The sequence below is a fragment of the Patiria miniata genome, unplaced genomic scaffold, assembly GCF_015706575.1.
Source record: "Patiria miniata isolate m_02_andy unplaced genomic scaffold, ASM1570657v1 HiC_scaffold_5, whole genome shotgun sequence".
Classification (NCBI taxonomy): domain Eukaryota; kingdom Metazoa; phylum Echinodermata; class Asteroidea; order Valvatida; family Asterinidae; genus Patiria; species Patiria miniata.
Window position 1 is genome coordinate 37,914,964 of NW_024037072.1, and position 19,876 is coordinate 37,934,839.

The following is a 19,876-nucleotide window of genomic DNA, read 5'->3' on the forward strand; positions in this document are numbered from 1 at the left end:
GCTAGAATTCTGATAGCCTGTGGCGTCAGGGAAAAACATTGAATATTCATACGATGGAATTTTTGCGTCGGGGTGATATAAATCAAATTAGGTTTTGCCCTTCACCGACGTTATATCACCCCGACGCAAAAATTCCATTTTATGAATAGTTAATGTGGTACCCGCTGCTATGTACATTTGATTCGAACCAGCCAAACGATCCTGTTAGCTCGGTGGTCGAGTGGTAAGACGTCTGCACTAGAAAGCAGGAGGTCATGGGTTCGAGTCCCACCCGAGTGATTTTTCCAACTTTCACTCGGGAGGTAACACACTGAGTATACAGTGTTTAAACGTCGGTGAAGGGCAAAACCTAATTTGAAAAACATTGAAGTAATTTTTGTTTGTCGTCTCATTCTCTAACCCATTAGTCCCCGTTCTCCCCAAACTGATGTGCCTGTTACTCCTTGTACTGCCCCAAACTGCCCCAGCGTTGTATGGTTTGGATGCATCAGGGGAAAAAATACAAAACGCATGTAATGCAATGCTGTACAGGTGCTATGGGTTCAATGCAGGTTTATGGATTGTCATTTGTGTGCTATCCATATGTTTTTCAAACGATTATTTTTTTTTGCTTATCAAATCTTTTGATTATACAAACCTTTGTTTTGAGTTTAATTTCGTTTAATTTCATAAGTTTGTTTAAACATGTCATGTATAAACCCCTGTACAAAAGCTTTGGGCATCCTTCTTTGAATAAGGTATGAAAATATTGTTTTTACAATTGCTGTTGAATTGCAAAATGAACTGCATCAAATTTTTTATACATTGCTAAGATATCTGATATTCTGTTTTTATACAAATACAGAATAAATCCCTGTCATCTGATTGGTAGGTCATTGATCACATGTCAGTGAATTATTTGCCCCAACCCATGGCCCAGCTGCACTGCAAAAATAGAAGTTCCATATAAGTGGGTACAGCACTCAAGAGTATTTTTTGGTATTTGGTATCTGCATACGTAATGTTTGTAGTACTATGTGGTACTTTACCCCAAATGAACTCTCAGGGGGTTAGGGTTAAGGTTTAACATTATTTTTTAATGAGTGTAAACACATGTACAGTGTATGTAAAATTGTAGATGTATTTAGTGCAATCCATCGTTTTGTGCCTATAATGTTAATAGGACAAAATATACCCTGGAGGCCGGGTTAGGGTTAATAAGGTTAATTAAAGCAGATTTTCAGTAAACTCTTTTTTTCAGTTCAGTGAAACAAAATATTTCCCACCTGATGACAGTGACATTTGTGAATAGGTATTTTCATTTGCAATTCACTTTGGTTTAATTTTCAACAATAAAAGTTAATGATAACGTGTAAAATAGGACTTTGTAGACATTACAAACAGTTTGGAAATTAAATAAAATGTAGTGACTATGTTTCTCAAGTTTTTCACTCGGAGATACAAAACATTACCTGTTTTTAATACATTGATGATGTTTCATTGTTTGGAAATAAAATAGCAAATGAAGATCATTTTAAAATACAAGTTGGGAATGTGTCAATACTTTAAATGAAGTCACAAGTATTAAATAGTCACATAATGGATAGATCTGCATTTTTAAGAATATTGAAAAAAAAATGTAAACATAATTACAAAGCAAATCAATTTTGTCCCTACAAAAAGTTCACATACATTTGTCTTAGATATTCAACAAATCACTTGAAATCTTACTGAAGCCAATATGTAAACAGGCATAAACAATATTTGGACAAATTTTGATCTACAAAATCAGAAAAATATAAATACTGATTTCAATTAAAAAATCTTACGTCAAAAGATGCTGATTTATTAAATTATTTTAAAACAGAAAAACCCTGTCTCTATCTTAATTTTTTTTTTTAAAGCTTAGCCGAAATGGTGTCTCTTGTTTTGAAATATTTCCATACATAAATTAATGTTTGAGCGACTGAAAAAAACCAAAAACCTAGAGCTGAGGACAATTTTCTTTTAGCAGTTTTAATGTCATTTACAAAGTACAATGAGAAAGTGCCTATAATGAACAAGTTTTTCTGATGTAGTTCTTATAACGTGCATGTAGATGTTTAAGCATTGCATAACATCTACCTCCTAGGACCATGGATCATCAAATTTCATCATGTTGGAATACATGCTCTGACTGCAATTTGATTGGGGTCATTCACTTTAGATGGAGATCACTGGAGATGTTCATTGGGCTCGATGGAGGCATTTGTCCACACATGCTCCCCTCCCCTGTCTCCCGCATCCTCCGTAGTAAGACACTGTTCGCCACGAACCAAGAATGCTTAAGTTACAGCCAGCCACAGAGTAAGGGACTACTCGCATTGCCCTTTGCACTGGCACTTAAGTGATCTGTCCAATGTTGGTCTGTGCAGTCGCATCAGCTTATTTAGGCAACACTGTCTCAGCACTCCTCGAAATCTTAATGTGCACTGCCGAGTTGCTCCTTTCTCTCGTCCCTGGCTCCACGTCGTCCCGTCTGGGCTCCAAATCATCCAACAGTTCCACCGTCGACGTGTTGACGGATATCTGCAATGTGTACAGGCTACACTTCTGCAGCTGGAGAGCGAGGTTAACCGCCAGGTTCACTGCAGCCCCCAAACCGTGGACGTGAATTTCGTCCACCCCGGTGTCAAGCATTTCCTGACAGCGAGCCATTTGGGCCTTGAAATCGGTCCTGTTGGAAACATAAACGTCATTTTTACGCTTGGGAAGTCTGCGGGGAAGTCTCTTCCGTAGTATGTACTCAGTTGGGTCAATTTTAGGCAGGTTTTTGTCCGCATGATTTAGTTGACCACTCGAGTTCTCGCCCACTTCGTTTTCTTTCATGGGCGTCGCCATCTTGCTTTGAAACCTCCTCGTTCTCAATGATGACTTTGGTATACAATTGCACTTCAAAAAACAAAATACCAAAATTACCTCTGCTGTAGAGGTTGGCAACGCGATGATGAAATAGATCTGGTACCTAGCCTTTGATGGTACAGATCTCCATTTTACAGTGAACGCAGTCACGACCACCAGACTAGACTGCAGAAAAGGTAAATAGATTTTTAAAGAATGGGTTGCACACGTTGCCACTTCTGTTTAGCAATTTAAATGTCACATTTGTGTAAGTTCAGTTGTGGTTTTACCTTCTTTGCATCGGCATAATCATGTTCAAGCTGTAAAGCCATTTCCAGTGGTCAAGATGTCAGATTCCGTGGAGAGTTTTCAGGAAAGGCAAGACAATGAATCGGAGGTGTTGCAAGCCATCTTCATGGATGACTTTGTGGACGTAAACAAGGGCGACCACAGGGTGAGATCCCATACCAGTTGTGTAAATATTATTATTAATGTCAATAATTTCATCATATTCACTGAAAATATTACACTAGGCCTATATTATTTGGGAGCAAGTTCAAGGAGGGGCCAAGTATATATTTGAGAACGTGTTCATCCATTTTAATTTTTATGACTAAAATTGGAAAAGCAAATTATGATTTAATTCAAATTTTAATCTCAATTTCAATTCTTGCTAAACTAAAAAATGTGTAGGCCCATATTTCATTTTATCATCCGTGTACTTTAATGAGATTTTATGGGTTTTAAAAAAATTTTATTTGTTTTTTTTTTACCTTAATTAACCCTTACTCTCTGAGGGTAGTTTACTGCATGTCAGTTGGTTATGCCAATGCCCTCCAGCTGCAGTTATTTGGCAGATAACAAGTCTTAACAGTGAAGGCTCCAATTGGCAGGAGTTGGAGGCCCTGGAGGGTGCCTGATACTGACCAGCTGGGGGCACTTGATTGTTATCAGAGGACTCTCATTGTTCTCTGTGGCATGTATTGGAGTGCCTGTCCAGTTACCCTTGAAATGACATGGCAGATATTGGAGGGCCATGCAAAAAACATAGGAGATTTTCTTGAGGCACAATTGGCATGCGTTGGAGGGTCTAGTAGGGTAAGGGTTAATCATAAACACTTTTAGTTTTAATGTGCATATATTTATTTTAGTTTATTATTTAGGCCTAGGCCTAACAGTTAATGTGTATGTTTTTATTTTTTTATGTTATTTCATCATTCCTGTAATTTGACAATAAAACTGTTTTAAATTTTCTTCCCAGTTCTTTTGATCACATTTCAAAGCAGGAGGATATTTTGCTGAGTAGGCAGTATTTAGATTTTTTGGAGGAATTATATGGCATGGGGTCAAACAAATGCGCAACACCGTTGTCAGGTACATACATGTAGTGTATGAATCTTACATTTCAAAGTTGGGTACGGAAGGCTTATTTTTTTTACAAAAGATAATAAATCATGAAACCTTAGTTAAATATAAAAGTACATGTACATGTAGGCCCTGTTTAATGTTGGTACATGTTGGATCCCATTTTACTTTGTCCAAAGACAGACAATGTTAAAGGGAAGATACAACATTTGCAAACATTACAAAATGAAATGATCAAATTATCCCTAAATACCTTGCTGGATTGTTAGGGAATGACAGTCTAAAACATCCTGTAAATCGTGGTTCCTGGTGTGCTGACATTTTCAAGAAAAATGGTATTTTTCCAACGCTGGTCGGCCGACCAGCGTTGGAGAAAACTGGCTTTTTTTCAAAACTGCTCCTAATTTTTCATAATTAGTTATTCCGTGTTTTCTTTGCAATTGATTACACACCTGTGAAGGGGTACAAGCCTACTAGACTAACTCTCTGATCTTACAATTCCCCAAAGTCTATAAATTCTCCGTTTCATCTTAAGTGGGGTCTGGGAACCAGACTACAAGAACATGTATGGTTTTCTTGGTTTTTCCAACATCTACAAGCCCAAAATGTGAAACAAGTTATTTTAACAATATTTGCTAAAACATACTAATCCTCCAAATCCATTTATTTCTGAAAATTGCAGCAAAAGCAAATGTTGTACATTCCCTTTAAGATACATTCACCCTAGCATTAGAATACTATCATTGTGGTTTTCTTTCTGAGCTAAGTACAATTGTACATGAAGGGGCATCCCTACCTGTCATTGTTATATCCCTCCCTATCCCAGTATCCCTGCTTGCCGAACATCACACCCCAATTCCTCACCTAACTTTACCTAACTCCCTGTCTTATCATGTTTTTATATATGCTCTATACTCTTCCCCACATATATCTCACATTTCAGGATGGGATGAACATCAAGCTTCACCTGACACCACAGCAAGGCATGAGTGGGTGTGGGAACGCCCACGTTACCGTCGATATGAGGGTTACTTGCCCACCCAGATATCCTGAAGTGTAAGTAAGATCAACCCTAGTCCCTAACCCTTCTAGATCCCTCAAACTCAACCGGGAGAGTTTTCGAGGATTTTGCAGGATTGAGGCAGGTGTGTACGTAGAGCTCAGATAGGATTGCTTTTGTAGGAGACCATGCCTGAGCAAGTGTGCATAGCCCAAGTACATGTGCATAGCCCATTAGCATTGTGTCTGGGTGATTTTATGATGACTCTTGTGCCTCCCTGCGTTGATTTGAAATCCTTAGAGTTGTTAATTTTTATCAATTTTAATCTCCATCTGTTCAGTGACCTCTCTCTTCTTTCCACAGGCTTCCAGATATAGTCTTTGAGAGGGAGAAAGGATTATCCACGGATAAGCTCAAACACCTCAGCAAGGAGATCAACAGTATGGCCAAGAAACTTAAGGGAGAGGTGAGATTTCCAGAGGATTTTGTTTTGTTAACATTTTTTTGGAGAGGGAGGCTATTTAACTCAACCTGCCCAGTGCTCAATTTAAAAAAAAAATTCAACAATTGTACACTTCTGTGTCCTCCAACTAGTTCCCAGAATTTTGTCAGAGTTATGCATCAGTTATATCAACAAAACATTGCAATGGGTATGCTGCCATCTTTTCATGTAGCTAGGGTTAGGTTTTGTGTGCACACTACCACTGTGTGATGTTCCACGATTGATTAGGAAAGTGCATGCATAGTAGACTATTGCACGCTCAACCCATGTGATAGTCGACTGCTCATGCATATTTACCCCATGTGTGTTAATCGTCGCAAGCATGCCTGGGCTGACCCGTAATGGTGAATGGGTCTGTAAGAATCCATCTCTCGCTCATGAATATGTGTGAGGTTTAGTAATAGGAGCTTGACCCTGTGATTTTTCCATCCTCCGAGGGTCCCCGTGGGTACCGGCTTTATCTGGGGAGTGATTATGAATAGCAAATTACCTAACCAACAAGTATGAAATTGTTTGAAGTCATTCTTAATGGTACTTGAATGGTAACAGGGACAGGATAAATGTCACACTTTGGACCCTAATTTATTTTAGAATGACCCATATGTAGGGCAGAGCAAGCATACGCAGCTAATATTTACCCAACCCCTTAACTGCTTCTGTGCAGCAATACATGTTTCCTCTAAATATAAATCCTCAAATTTTGTGTAAAGAGGAAAAATCTAGCATTCAAAACATCTTTCTACCCTTTCTTGACCCGCCTTCCGTGTTATGAACAATTTTTGTCTTTTTTTTAAAAACTGAGGTAACCATTACCCCAAAATTCTTTGTGTTCACTAAATTCACCTTAGGCCTTTGGGGAAAGTCTGTTAGCGATGTTGTTTCAAACTGTACAAGTTTCTTTGTAATAAGTGTACAATATTATAATAGTTGCTTTACAATCATGCAGTAATCAAATGTGCTTGTATTTTATTTCATTGTGTTGTATTGTATTTGTAATGTATTGTATTTGTACATGTGTGTTGTCATTGGTAATGTATGCAGGGCCTCAATAGAAACCAGTTTTAAGCTGTTTGGACATACCCTGGGTAAAGATATGTAGTACCTAAATATATAAAACAGAATATACAGAAAGTTCAGTTTGGCGGACAAGTATCAACCATTCCTCTTTTCTCCTGATGAATCTGAAGGTGATGATTTTAGAACTTGCTCAGCATGTACAAGCATTCCTTCATGCCCACAATGTACCGGGCTACAAATCCTTCTACGAAGAGATGATGAGCAACAAGAAAAAGGAGCAGGAAAAGGAAGCAAAGGAGCGAGAGAAACAGCAGCAACTACAGAGGAAAAGAGAAGAAAAAGAGGTACATGGATTGTAGATAATGGACTGACTTTGTTTAAAGGCTAGTTCATACAGCTGACTGCTAATGGGCTCTGTGCAAAAGTACCCCCTCAACGGTAAGAAAGGGAGAGTTGGGGGAGACCACTGGGAGAGACATTTGAATACCCCACGGACGATACCTTATGCTCACGCTTTAGCTTTATGCCCATTCAGAATAAAATTAGTTTTGTGTTCTTGCATGCAGTACGTGCATGCTGTGTGCCCTGTTCACTGGGTTCATGAAAGTAGTAAAAACAAAATCACTCTCTTGTTCATGCATGAAGGCCACATCTGTGAGCTCTCATAGTCAAGTTTCAAACCTTGAGCAAATGCAAACAGAAAGTGTGACGTTAAACTCATTCTAATTATTTCCCCACTTGCAGCCTTTCAAAATTGGGCCCAGAAGAGTCATCTGATGTTTCCATCAAGTTTTATCTAAATTTTGATATAATTTTCTTTATTGCAGAGGATGGAAATTGAGGAAGAAATATTGAAAATGCAGTCAGCCAAAGAGGAAATTAAAAGAAGGAAAGAGCTTGCAAATAAGGTAAAACTATCCAAATGTTTAAGATACAATGTAGTATGATGTTTAGTAAACACATAGCAAATGAAAATGTATTATAAAATGGAATTTTGCGTCGGGGTGATATAAATCAAATAAGGTTTTGCCCTTCACCGACGTTTAAACACTGTATACTCAGTGTGTTACCTCCCGAGTGAAAGTTGGAAAAAATCACTCGGGTGGGACTCGAACCCACGACCTCCTGCTTTCTAGTGCAGATGTCTTACCACTTGACCAAATAATATATTATTATAAGATGAAATTTTGCGTCGGGGTGATATAAATCAAATTAGGTTTTGCCTATATAAGAATCAGAGAAAGTATTTTGGCTGTTTGGACCCATATCCTGTAAATTGCCGAAATTTGAGAAAATATTGATGAGCCCTACCTGTGTATTCAGCTTGTGATTATTTTCCTTTGAGATTTCAGAAAGCTTTCAGCATGTAATGCTTATGAAAATATGTCACTGAAGGGCAACACGCAGTGTGGAAATTGTACCTCGCCCTAATGCAAAATCCATCAAAAATCATAGATATGTTGGATTTTAAGGTGGTGTCTTTGATCAATTTTAGGAATCTGAGGCTACAGACCAAACTGTTCCTCCATCCCCGGAGAAGACTAAGGAAGTCAGTGGGAGGAACCAAAGAGACTCCGCCCCTAACAGAGGCAAGAGGCAGCCTGACCCGGTGGATGCAGGGAGTGATAACAGCAGAGGCAGAGTAAGGTATGCGTAGTGGATTCAAATACTTTATATCAGTGTTTCACAACTGAACTGTGACGTCAACGTATAACATGAGTTCTTGGAGAATCAGCATAGCATGTTTTGGGTCAATAAAGTCTGGTTCATACTTCAGGCGAATGTGAAAGAAAGTTGACCTCTCAAAACATTCACATCAAAATCGTACCCGGAGTCGAAATGTGTCATCTTTTGTGAAACCCAGTGCAAAATCTTGCCCTGATATCACAAATTCATATTTGCATTCACTTTCAAAAAGGAGTATGAACTTAGCCTTGAGGAGCAGGTCTTGGGCTCGAGTCCCACCCAAAAATTGTTCCAGAAAGCTCAGTCAAAACCTATGAATAGCTTGGCCTTAAAGGGAAAATACAACATTTGCAAACATCAAAAAATAAAACTACCAAATCATTTTGAAATACCTTGCTGGACTGTTAGTGAATGACAGTGTAAAGCATCCTGTAAAATCATGGCACCTGGTATACTGTCATTTTCAAGAAAAGTGGTATTTTTGTATCAATTTCCAACGCTGATCGGCCGACCAGCGTTGGAAAAAACTGGCTTTTTTTTCAAATACTGGCCCCAGTTGACCATTGCACTTGTTTGCAATCGATTACACACCTATGAACGGGTACAAGCCAGCTAGACTGGTTCCCTGACCTTACAATTCCCCAATGTATGTAAACTGCTCTGTTTCTTCTTAAATGGAGTCAGGGAACCAGACTACAGGAAAATGATTGTTTTTCTTGGTTTTTATAGCATTTTCGAAACCAAAACCTCAAAAAAGTCAGTGTAACTATATTTGCTATATATTTCCAACCCCCCAATTCCATCCATTTCTGAAAATTACAGCAAAAGCAAATGATGTATATTCCCTTTAATGACTCTGTGCATGAGCAAGAGATGGTGCTTTGTGACCACTTCCGAGATCTCCAGTAGGAGGGACACATGGCATTCTTGTACTGGTCCACACGCTTATTATTAAACTGAAGTACACACAATTGATTAATCTGAATCTGCTCAAGCCCATAACGTCTTCGCTTGAGCGTCAGGCGCCTTCAACAATGTGTTGGATAGACCCTCCCAGTAGGCTTCCCCAACTCTCTCTTTGTAACCATTGAAGAGATACTTATGCTCAAAGTCCATAAAAGTTAAAAAGGTTGATAAATGGGGCTCTTGAAAATGTGGCCCACTAAAGCAGGGAGCAAAGCAAATATGGAGCAATTTAATTGAAATAACCAAGGAAATGAGACATGCACATTTGATTCAAGTACTAACGTTCTTGAAGTAAACTTTCATAAAAGCACTTTACAAAGTGAACAGGGCTGCAGTTTACATATTAGAGTGTAATCTATTTTTCTCTCTCCCATAGGACGTTAAGTGAAAGTAAGAACACAAAGCACCAATCAGAGAATGAAGCACCAAACCAAAGACATCCCAAAGCTAGACGATCGAGGAGTGACAGTTACCACAGAGGAGTCGTGACGACCGTCTTCAACACCAAAACAGAACGGACTATCAACAGAGGCCAAGTTATAAGTAAGTGCGTAACTGTAGGTCTTAGCATTCCGGAACAGGCTGAAGTCCAAATCAAGGACGTTGTTAGAGGGATGAATGTGGGAGTTTGTCGCACTACCACCCCTGTCATTTTTATTGAAAAACTTTTGCAATGTTGTGGGGCGCTGTGGTCCAATGTGGGGCGCTGTGGTCCAATGGTTACGATGTTCGACTTGTGTGCTATGGTACATGGGTTCGAACCCTGGCGGGGACCATGGTGCTTGTGCTCTTGGGCAAGGCATTTTACTACGATTGCCTCTGTCCACCCAGGAGTTGAACTGGGTACCTGTGAAGGTAGAGACCAAATTGCGCTGATCTCGAGCTGCTGCAGAAAAAAATTGTCTCATTCCTGATGAACAGGGATAATCATTGCATTCGATCATATTCATATGGAATTTGCACAATATAAATATATCATAATAATAATTATAATATTATTATGATAGGGTATAAAAAAGCAAAACCATGGGGAAAAAAAGAAGACTTCTGTTTGGAAGAGATGCAATGTTTGGAAGAGATGAAAAGTTTTAACAATGAACAGTCCCACCTTGTGCCAGATGACGCCCCTTTTTTAAAATTTGTATTGTTACGGCTTGCAAATTCCATCATTATGAGACATTGAAAGTAAGTTTTATTATTATAACACCTCACCCACAGATTGTGGGTCTTGATTGGCCAAGAGTGAGTCGCATAGTATTTGCCTTTTTTGCTATCTTGCTGTGCACGGCCTTAAAGAATATACGCAACCAAAGTATTACACGCATAGCAACCGATATTGTGTGCAAATTCCCAAGCGCTAGCGCAACAGAGTTGGTTCCAAACGTTATTTTCGTGAAGGGGTGGTTTGTAAAAAACCAAGAAAATTTTCAACTAATTTCGTATTGAAATAGAAATACATTTTAATTGTAGTTAGATTAAATTACTCAGTTATCTCTTAAAATCAAGAAGAATCAAGAAGAATATTTCCCTCTGCTTTGTCTACGGAAAATAAAATGCTCCATGGATCGCCTAGGAGGCTAGTTTTACTATGCCACATCAATATTTGTATATTAGCCAATGTTTACAAATGGAATATACACTTTATACTTGTCAAATTATTTCCAGCTCGAAAAATGATTCAGTTCTTGGTGGACTGGTTCCCTCCCATCTATCAGAATCAATAATGTAGGTACCGAGAACTACTGTAGTTTACCTGCGAGGTGGATCTGTTTGTGGACAAAAGCAACGTGAAACAAAAGGCCCTTTTTTCAGAGGGTTGCAGATACTCAAAATAGAAGAGAAAGTAGTTTGTTTTCATTACAAAGCATACACGTTGAAAATTTGTAAGCAGAAAAGTAATTGAAGACAACAGACAGTAGATCAGTTTGCATTTTGACTTATATTCACCAACCCCTATTTCTCCCCAAGATCCGATCCCAAAATGGTAATTTTGTTTTCTTTGCGCAGGTTACAGTGATAAAGGGAGCACCACCTACGTAGGTATGGACAGCCAGTCAGGAGAGCTAGTCACCCTCAGAGAATGGGTCATGAAATGGAAGCACGGAAAGGGACGGAAACCCTTACCAGATGAGGAACAGGCTGCAGAAAATTGCATCAAACAGGTAAGAACAAAAAAGTCACCATTTTGCTTGATATATATCTAGCAACATGGTGACTATGTAGAAAAAAATACATTTATAACTTAGTCACCATATTTTGACATGTTCTAATATGTTGCCATTTCATCCAGTTTTATGAAATGGTTTGCAGCTGTGATGCGTCACAGGGATAACATACGTCACATGGATAACATACAGTACTGCAATGCTCAGAAGTTGTGACGTGTTTCATAAACTTTGGTACTGGGTTCATGTCCCACCCTAGTTGACGTGGATTTTAGTCCCTGCCTGTTGGTATACATTTCCCCTAAATAGCAGTCTAGATGGTTTTCCACCCTTCCCTAAAACTGAAAATGTCTTCATCTTTTCTCTTGTATTTGAGGCTTCCCATTTAATTGGATGTTAATATCTATGATAATCATTAAGTATTTCATTCTATTTCTAATTCCTGTATTTTGTAGCTTGGTACCATAGAGCAAGAGTTGCTGTCACTCATTAAGCTGGAGCATCCCAACTTGGTGCACTACCTTGCAATCAAACACACACAAGGCAAGGAGGCAGTCACTGTGGAGGTGAGACTACACTGATCTGAATCATTTGAAATTCATTGTCAGTTCAAGGTTTACCTAGGAATTGACCTGTAAAAAGTAAAATCAGGCGGTGTTTATCTCCGGTTTCAGTGGCATGAAACGACTGAGAATATTTCTACTCCCCCTGGATGGGATGCCAGTCCATCAAAGGTTACTCCCCGGCTAATGCCGGTGAGCGTCAGTCGGCAGTGTGTTCGATTGTTTCTCCCAGTGGTCTCCCCCAACTCTGCTTTTCTTACCGTTGAGGTGTTGTTTGGGTGCAAAGCTATTAATGCCAATGAATGGGCTAAACCTGGCCCATTATAAAACCAGATTCGTGAAAAGACTTACAGTGAATAGCCATTCCGAATCGGTGGAATAAAAATGTATGGGTGCACACTGTAAATAGGCCTAAACCCATCCGCCGAGCTCATGAATAAAAGTTATACCCTCAAAATATTCTATATTAGAGAGTTCTGAGAGCCATAAAATTGGAAAATGAAGAGAAATGAAGAGATATGGCAATGAACCTCTGGCCCGGACTTGAGGCTTCCAATTCCGAGCATTTTGGATGCAATTGGGCTTGAAAGTGGCGCTATTTTGCCATGTTGTGGAGGGATTGTTTTTCAAGATGGCTACTTTTCTGCTTTGAGAAGAATAGGGGTGGTCTTCTTTGGGTGAAAATTTCTCAAAAATTCAATGGTCAACCCACCAAAAATTAAAAGAAAATGAGAGATGACATGTTGATTATCATTTTTCTGTGCAGCTTAAATACCTGTGAGAGTTCCGAGTATTTTTAAAAGAATTTTGAAGTATGGGCATTTAGCACTGGTGTCTATGGGAATTTTAATGCAGGGGTGCATCCTTATGTGATTTGGGATTAGCTTTTCTGGGCTTGCTTATCTTGTTTTCCTTTACCTAATATTGACATCTATTTTTTTTCTGTTCCCAGCTACTTATGGAATACACCAAGGGAGGTAGTCTAGACCTCCAGGCCTTTGGTGGGACCCCCATCCCCTTAGACGTTCTCCGTCAGTACGCCAGTGATCTCCTAGAGGCATTAGTCTACCTCCATGGTCGAGGGGTGGTCCATAAAAACCTCCAGGCTTCCTCGGTTTATGTAGACAGCCACGGCAGTCTGAGGCTGGCTGATTACAGCTTGTGCAAGAGGTAAAGGAACTGCCACATTTAACATGTTTAAGACAAATTTTGGACCTATACATTAATTTTGTCAAATTTTGGACCTATACATTAATTTTGTCAAATTTTTGGGTAATTAAATTCCGAATTTAAGTTCCGAATTTGAAAAATTAAATTTTTGACTTTCCAATTCTAGGTTGGATGACCTGAATGAATCCATCCAAGCAGGATCTCACAACGTCCGTTTCAGCGAAGAGAAGAGCTATGGAGGAAGGGGAGGCAAAAAGGGAGACATCCTAAAACTAGTAAGAGCAAAATAAAGTCACTTGGGAAGGTTTGGGAAAACAGGATCATGGATGTGTCCAGAATACGTTTGGATACCTTTGAAATTCTTTGGAATGTGACAGTTTAGTCAAACAATAAGGGAATAAATGTGTGATTGGGAGGTATTAAACACTGTTTAAGACTGGTTGGAGTCTGGATGCTGATAATTACCCGAGCCGAAGGCGAGGGTAATTGGGATATCGTTGCCTTTCACCGATATAATTTCATAATACTCAGTGCTATCGGTATGAGAGAAAAATCTACAGGCTTTTACCTGGGTGGGACTCGAACCCATGACCTTTCTGCTTACTAGAGCAGACATCTTACCACTCGACTACTGAGCTGCCGTGATCGGCTGACCAGTTTTAATCTGGTTTCGTAAGGTCACTTTTTTTTCAAAGCATGATGTCAAATTAAAGAGTCAGTGTTGAGAAGGGGCTGTGGAAATTGTTAAGAGGCACCAGCCCCCTCCCTCCCCCTCTCCCCTCCCCTAAAAATGGATGAGATCAAAAATATTTACGAGATTTTCTTATTCATATTTCTTTGATAATCTCATATTTTGATCAGGGTATCCTACTAATAGAACTCATCCAGGCCCAGGAGGGTGTGCAATATCCGTGTGAGGTTCCACAGGACCTTCCTGCTGATCTACAAGATCTATTAAACAGGTAGGAAATATTACCTAGGAAGAGTAAGATGTTATCGCTAGTTTTCTTGACAGGGACAACACTGAATATGTAAAATGATTTAGGCCAAATTTTTGCCACAAGGGTTTGTGCTCATCACAGTTGAAAACTTGTCATGCATATTATGTGATGTACATGTGTGCAGGACCTTATTAGGGGAGTTTCTGTTATTAGCAAAATTTAGACTGAGTGCAAGGTCAGGCAAGGACCATTAGTCGACTAGTGGCTTATTTGTGACATAACTTAAGCCTGTGCACTAATAGCAATGTCTGAACGTCTCTAGTCAAATAAGGGAATAAATACGTGCTTGGCTGGTTTTAAACACTCGGTTTAAGACTGCTTGGAGTCTGGATTATCAGCATCTTTTTGGGCAAAAAATAAACACTTTACAATCCAAAAATCAAAACAAGTCAAAAAATAAAAATTTCAAATGATTTTGTTCAACAAATTTACTTCATGTTTTTCGGGACACGCCTCTAGCTATATAATGGTATGTCGAGTCTCAAGAGTAGTGGTAAACAACTCCTTATGTGGAGTTTGGTGCGCGCGTCGATGTGGTGCAGAACGCAGCTGTGCCGGTGTGTTGTGAATTTAGGACTATGAAATGCTGACTTACTGGTAGTATTGCGCATGACTGCGTAAGGATTGTGAACGTTCACCCAATAAAACGGTAAAAGGCACCGGATTTCATAGGAGTAAAAATTTCAAGTGACACTGAAAAAGTGTTTCAGACCAGCCAGCCACGTCTTTATCATCCGTTTAAAACCGGCCACGTGACGGGCTCTTGACCAATAGGAATGGGTAAACTGTGTTAGGTATTTATGAATGCTGGTTAAATCATCATCACTAAACACCTTGATCCTGGCTCCCTGCTGTGCATTATGATTGTGCAGCTGTTGGTAACCAGTGATGCAACTGGACTTGCTCATCTGACATTACTTGGCCTGTTTGTTTTCTTTGCTCAGATGTCTTGATACAGATGAGAGAAATCGTTCGTCAGCGTCATCATTACAGGACCATCCCTTCATTAAACCCTCTATCTCAGTTTCACCTGAAACAAACAGTAATCTGCCGAACGATCTCAACTCATCAGGTGAGACATAAAATAATGGAAAAATGCCTTGAAAATTGCCCAAATGATTAACAAATAAAAAGATAAAGTAATATTACAAAATCTAATTTAATTGAATTTTTGATCCAACTAGCTTCTTCCAATATAACTTGATTCAGAAGTATTACCAGAGAAGTAAGCACAAGAACAGAACAAAATATTGTTGATTAACAGTGGAAACGTTTTTTTAAAGATAGTCATATGTTACTCAAAATATCTGTTTTTTTTAAGGAATTCTCCACTGTGCAGTGGACCAACGAAACATTCTATGGGCTCTAACATTCAAGGGATTCATTCCCTCATGTATAGTAATTGTGGGCTTCATCTCTACCAATCCTGAAAAATCCTTGAAACTACATAGTGAATTTTTAATTAGTTGGAGTGATAAGGGTAACAATTCCCCCCCCCCCAAAAAAAATAAAGAAGCTTGAGGACCTGTTACTAAAAAAAATCTTTGAAAAGGAGTAATACAGATTCACTTATGATATATTTATATATCCTGCAATTTTTTGACTTCCTACAGTTTGTGAAACTCTTGAACACTTTTCTGCTGTTATATACTGTTTCTTCTTCTGTTATCTTACAGCAGGGAATGAGAAGGAAGCGGATGTCAGTATCCCTGAGCCTAAGAGTTATGACATCCATCTGGGCCACTCCAGACTCAGGAGTGAGTTTGAAGTCTTAGACTTTCTAGGTAAAGGAGGCTTTGGAAGTGTCACAAAGGTACAGTACTTGTTTCAAATTACACTTGAGATCCGTGCAAAAGAATTCCTCACCTCTTTAAAATTCCTGCGCAGCTAAGAGAGGACGTGGCTTTTGATTACAAAAATCACACAGCACTGGATAGCTCAGATAGTAGAGCGCCAGTATATCATTTTGGTGGTCACAGGCTGAAATTCCAATCCGGTCAATTTCTTTGTCTAACCAAATATTAAACTAAATTGATAATTTGTTAGGCAGTATTTTTCGCCTAACTTTGCCACATCAAAGTATACTATTTTAAAAAAATAATATCCTGGAGAATTGGAAAAAAATTGCTTGAAATTGTTTTTCTGATTGGGTGTCAAAATGTAGATCATTTAAATGAAAGCACAAATTAAACCCCTACTTGATTTTTTCTTCAGGTCCTGAATAAGTTGGATGGCAGCATCTATGCCATCAAGAGAATCCTGCTGAACCCAAAGAGCCGAGAGTTGAACCGGAAGATCACGAGGGAGGTCAAGCTGCTGTCCAGACTCAACCATGAGAATGTGGTCAGGTAAGCTATCAAACAAGTACCCCCTCCACGGTGGAACTGACAAAGAGGGGGATACGGAAGGACATGTGAGTGCCATTGCTGCTGAGTGCACCTGCTCAGCTCAGTTGCACCTGTTTCATTTCACAGATACTGTTGGTTTATGCACACTCACTGACGTACCTCCACTGAAAATTGGAGCATATGGGCAGATGGGCATACAGGCATATGGGCATACAGGCATTGCAGTGTGCTGACCTGTGAACAAAACATGTCCACACAAATGCAGGAGTTTTAGACGTTCCGTGGACTTGCACAGGTCCACACAATATGTTTTCCACTTTCTGAAAAACAATCTAAGAGGCATTTTTGGGTTATGGTTATACATGTATGTCATAAAATGAAGTAGAAAGTTTCAAGGAAACCAGGGTAGGAAATTCAATTTCAAAGAGTGTTTACAATGCAAGTGGCAGCGCTTTGAAACGTGTTTTGTCTTAATAACTGCATGAGAGCAAAGGAAAGTCCGCAGAAAGGTATGTGGTCCTTCACTATTTTTTGTGAGTAGTCCACACACAGTACCATCTACAGTCTACCATGAGTCCAATACAAAGCAGGTAGTACTTTAAGTATGGCACACTAAATCAAATTAGGTTTTGCCCTTCACCAACGTATTAACACTGTATACTCAGTGTGTTGCCTCCCGATTTGAAAAAATCACTCGGGTGGGACTTGAACCCACGACCTTCTGCTTTCTAGTGCAGACGTCTTACCACTCGACCACCGAGCTAACGGGATCGGCTGGCTGGTTCCAATCTGATGTATATAGCAGCGGGTACCGCATTAACTATTCATAAGATGGAATTTTTGCGTCGGGGTAATGTAAATCAAATTAGGTTTTGCCCTTCACCGACGTGTAAACACTGTATACTCAGTGTGCTACCTCCCAAGTGAAAGTTGGAAAAATCACTAGGGTCGGACTCGAACCCACGACTTCCTGCTTTCTTTTTGCAGATGTCTTACCACTCGACCACCGAGCTAACAGGATCAGTTTGCTGGTTTGAATCTGATGTTTAGATAGCAGCGGGTACCGCATAAATTATTAAAAGATGGATTTTTTGCGTCGGGGTGAAAAAAGCATAGATTTGATTTTGATTTTGTTTTAGGGGGACTCTGTTACAAGTCATGAGTGTGGCACAAAACGGTTCCATATGACTTTCTATGATAATGTGCACAAACGAATGGGCCAAATGATGTTCCTGCAAAATTTTCGGGAGAGTCGCAGTAACCTGCAAGTTGTCGGTTATGGTAAAGTCTTGGATGTCACAGCAGAACAACCCCGGGCTACATTCCGTTTGGGAGTTTTAATGAAAGAAAACAGGTTTGTGACACAAATTAATTGTACCAAGCCCCCTCCCCGGAGAGTTAAATCAGGACATTTAATTTTACTCACTTTTGTTACAGATATTTTAATTCTTGGATAGAGGTTGCAGAGTCGCCTCCGACTACCGAGACAGATTCTGACTCGCTTGGTACCGTAACAAACACCACCGGTCCCATTCAGAAACCCACACCTGATACCAGACAACCTACCAGCGACAAGAATAGCCTCAGTATCTCAGATGATATTGAGAAATTAGCTCCCAAAGTCAGCTTCAGTAAGTACTTGAACAGTAATTTCGTTGATACCCCAAAACATTGCATATTTCTGGTATGTTGCACACGGCGTAAACACATGGTTGCCAAACAGTGATACACTTAAACTTAAAGGCACGTAGGAACATTGATAATTAGCGGGAAATGAACCTTGTTCAAAGTGATGATAGGATTTGTACCAAATACCTTGTGAAAATATTCAACCTGAAATGGTACCATTCGGGAGAAAACAGTGACAAGCTTGCTATGCACCCTAAGATTTTGGGCACTTTTGTTAGCCTCAAGTGAAAAAAAAATGCACAAGAAAGTAAATGATCATATGAATGTACCTTTGAACGAAACTACCATGTTTGTGACTTGTGGTGGTGAACCGTGGCTTGCAACTGCTTCACTACAAGCTTACTTTTTAGTACGCCTGGGGCTCAGAAAAGGTCTCGACTTCAAAACTGCCCATTACCTCTGTAGCATTTTTAGTACTGTTATGTACAGAAATCAGCTGAACTTATTAATACATTTACTTGTCACTATTTCCAGGTACCTTAGGTTCCGTAGATTGGAGCACATCACATGATACGGGTGGATTGGACAGTAGCAGCGATTCATCATCTGATGAGGAAGATGTCTTTGGGGCGTCCTTCATGTGAGTACCAGGGATTCAGGGAACCAGGACCTTGAGGTTTTGGAATGACAATTACCCGTTATCCAAAGAGAGCTCATTCACATTTAACGCAGCCCTTCAAATCTGCCACAATGTTAAGGATAAAATTACATGTAGCAGGGGCGTTGCAAAACCAATTTGAAGGGGGGTGCATCAAGAAATTTGCTGGAAGGTAGCTAGGAACTTTTCCAGTTACTCTGCTGCCGCAAATTCCAAAAAAATGGGGGGGGGGGGGGAGCATGACACTATCGGACAATAGGTTGTGCTTTTCGTAGCAGACAGACACATGATTTTGCCAATAGGATGACAATTTTGCTGAAAAAACCCTCAACAAAGACACTCTAGTGACGCCCATGATAATAGGTTATATTTCTGAACAAGTGGCCCCAAGTTTTTGGGTTTTCGAAAATGGTAAAAACGGGGGAAGGATATTACTGTGAGGTTGTTGGGCTATCATTTAAAAAAAAAAAATTTAAACGTGCAAAATGTTGCTGGGGGTAGGGGGGGACAAGTTGCCAGAGAACTATTTTTGTCCATTGGACTTGAAAGTTAGAGTACAGATAATAATTCAATTATATTCCTGCACAGCAGTGGATTATATGAGGATTGGAAAGGGCTTTCTAAAACACTGAGGCTGTTGGGTTGAGCATTTGAGCAGAGATGGAACGTAATTTACAAATCTACCACTAGTTCACCAATGACTCATTTGAAGTCCTATCATTTTGTGGCTTGTGAGTAAGCAAAACCTCAAGATGGCAACAATCAACACACATAATGGACTCCGTTCACAAACTAATGGCCCTTTGTGACCATTTTTGAGAGCTCCGCAACGTTTGCACAACTTCTTTTTCTGAATGTGTAAACACCAGAGGCGTTTTGACGTGAACGTCAGGCGCTGTTGGCAATGCGTTTGTATGTCCCTCCCAGGGTAACCGTTGAGGGGTAAG

The 19,876-nt window shown here is 39.6% G+C and overlaps 2 protein-coding genes across 5 annotated transcripts in view; one reads left to right on the forward strand and one right to left on the reverse strand.

The window, feature by feature from the left end:
• Nucleotides 1–1,337: 1,337 nt before the first annotated feature.
• On the reverse strand, nucleotides 1,338–3,266 carry LOC119740898 (ribonuclease P protein subunit p20-like). Of its 2 annotated transcripts, none has more exons than XM_038216372.1 (2): nucleotides 3,150–3,266; nucleotides 1,338–2,910 (listed from the first exon to the last, which is right to left on the reverse strand). In XM_038216372.1, exons 1-2 carry the CDS (start codon nucleotides 3,189–3,191, stop codon nucleotides 2,404–2,406), a joined length of 549 nt encoding a protein of 182 aa, XP_038072300.1. In that variant the 5' UTR covers nucleotides 3,192–3,266; the 3' UTR covers nucleotides 1,338–2,403. The 2 variants fall into 2 exon arrangements, with proteins under 2 accessions (XP_038072300.1, XP_038072299.1); XM_038216371.1 differs by having other exon boundaries at nucleotides 1,338–3,045; nucleotides 3,150–3,228.
• Nucleotides 3,186–19,876, forward strand: part of LOC119740896 (eIF-2-alpha kinase GCN2-like) — a 64,913-nt gene continuing 48,222 nt past the window's right edge. For 2 of the 3 annotated variants that reach the window (XM_038216368.1, XM_038216370.1), the window contains exons 1-17: nucleotides 3,186–3,313; nucleotides 5,168–5,280; nucleotides 5,588–5,690; nucleotides 6,914–7,087; nucleotides 7,571–7,651; nucleotides 8,239–8,390; nucleotides 9,772–9,938; nucleotides 11,403–11,557; nucleotides 12,016–12,126; nucleotides 13,076–13,293; nucleotides 13,460–13,568; nucleotides 14,155–14,255; nucleotides 15,239–15,366; nucleotides 15,971–16,107; nucleotides 16,509–16,642; nucleotides 18,080–18,273; nucleotides 18,806–18,911. In XM_038216368.1, coding sequence (XP_038072296.1) covers nucleotides 3,206–3,313; nucleotides 5,168–5,280; nucleotides 5,588–5,690; nucleotides 6,914–7,087; nucleotides 7,571–7,651; nucleotides 8,239–8,390; nucleotides 9,772–9,938; nucleotides 11,403–11,557; nucleotides 12,016–12,126; nucleotides 13,076–13,293; nucleotides 13,460–13,568; nucleotides 14,155–14,255; nucleotides 15,239–15,366; nucleotides 15,971–16,107; nucleotides 16,509–16,642; nucleotides 18,080–18,273; nucleotides 18,806–18,911 — 2,291 coding nt within the window. In that variant the 5' untranslated portion in view covers nucleotides 3,186–3,205. The remainder of the gene's footprint in view (nucleotides 3,314–5,167; nucleotides 5,281–5,587; nucleotides 5,691–6,913; nucleotides 7,088–7,570; nucleotides 7,652–8,238; nucleotides 8,391–9,771; nucleotides 9,939–11,402; nucleotides 11,558–12,015; nucleotides 12,127–13,075; nucleotides 13,294–13,459; nucleotides 13,569–14,154; nucleotides 14,256–15,238; nucleotides 15,367–15,970; nucleotides 16,108–16,508; nucleotides 16,643–18,079; nucleotides 18,274–18,805; nucleotides 18,912–19,876) is intronic. The other variant, XM_038216369.1, reaches the window with a different exon arrangement.

What these genes read in the sequence shown, in the direction of transcription:
- LOC119740898 (XM_038216371.1), bottom strand. Translation starts at nt 3,191, where the DNA reads ATGGCTTTACAGCTTGAACATGATTATGCCGATGCAAAGAAG. An exon ending in ATTATGCCGATGCAAAGAAG is followed by an intron (nt 3,046 to 3,149) that starts GTAAAACCACAA and finishes CCTTTTCTGCAG; the next exon opens with TCTAGTCTGGTGGTCGTGAC.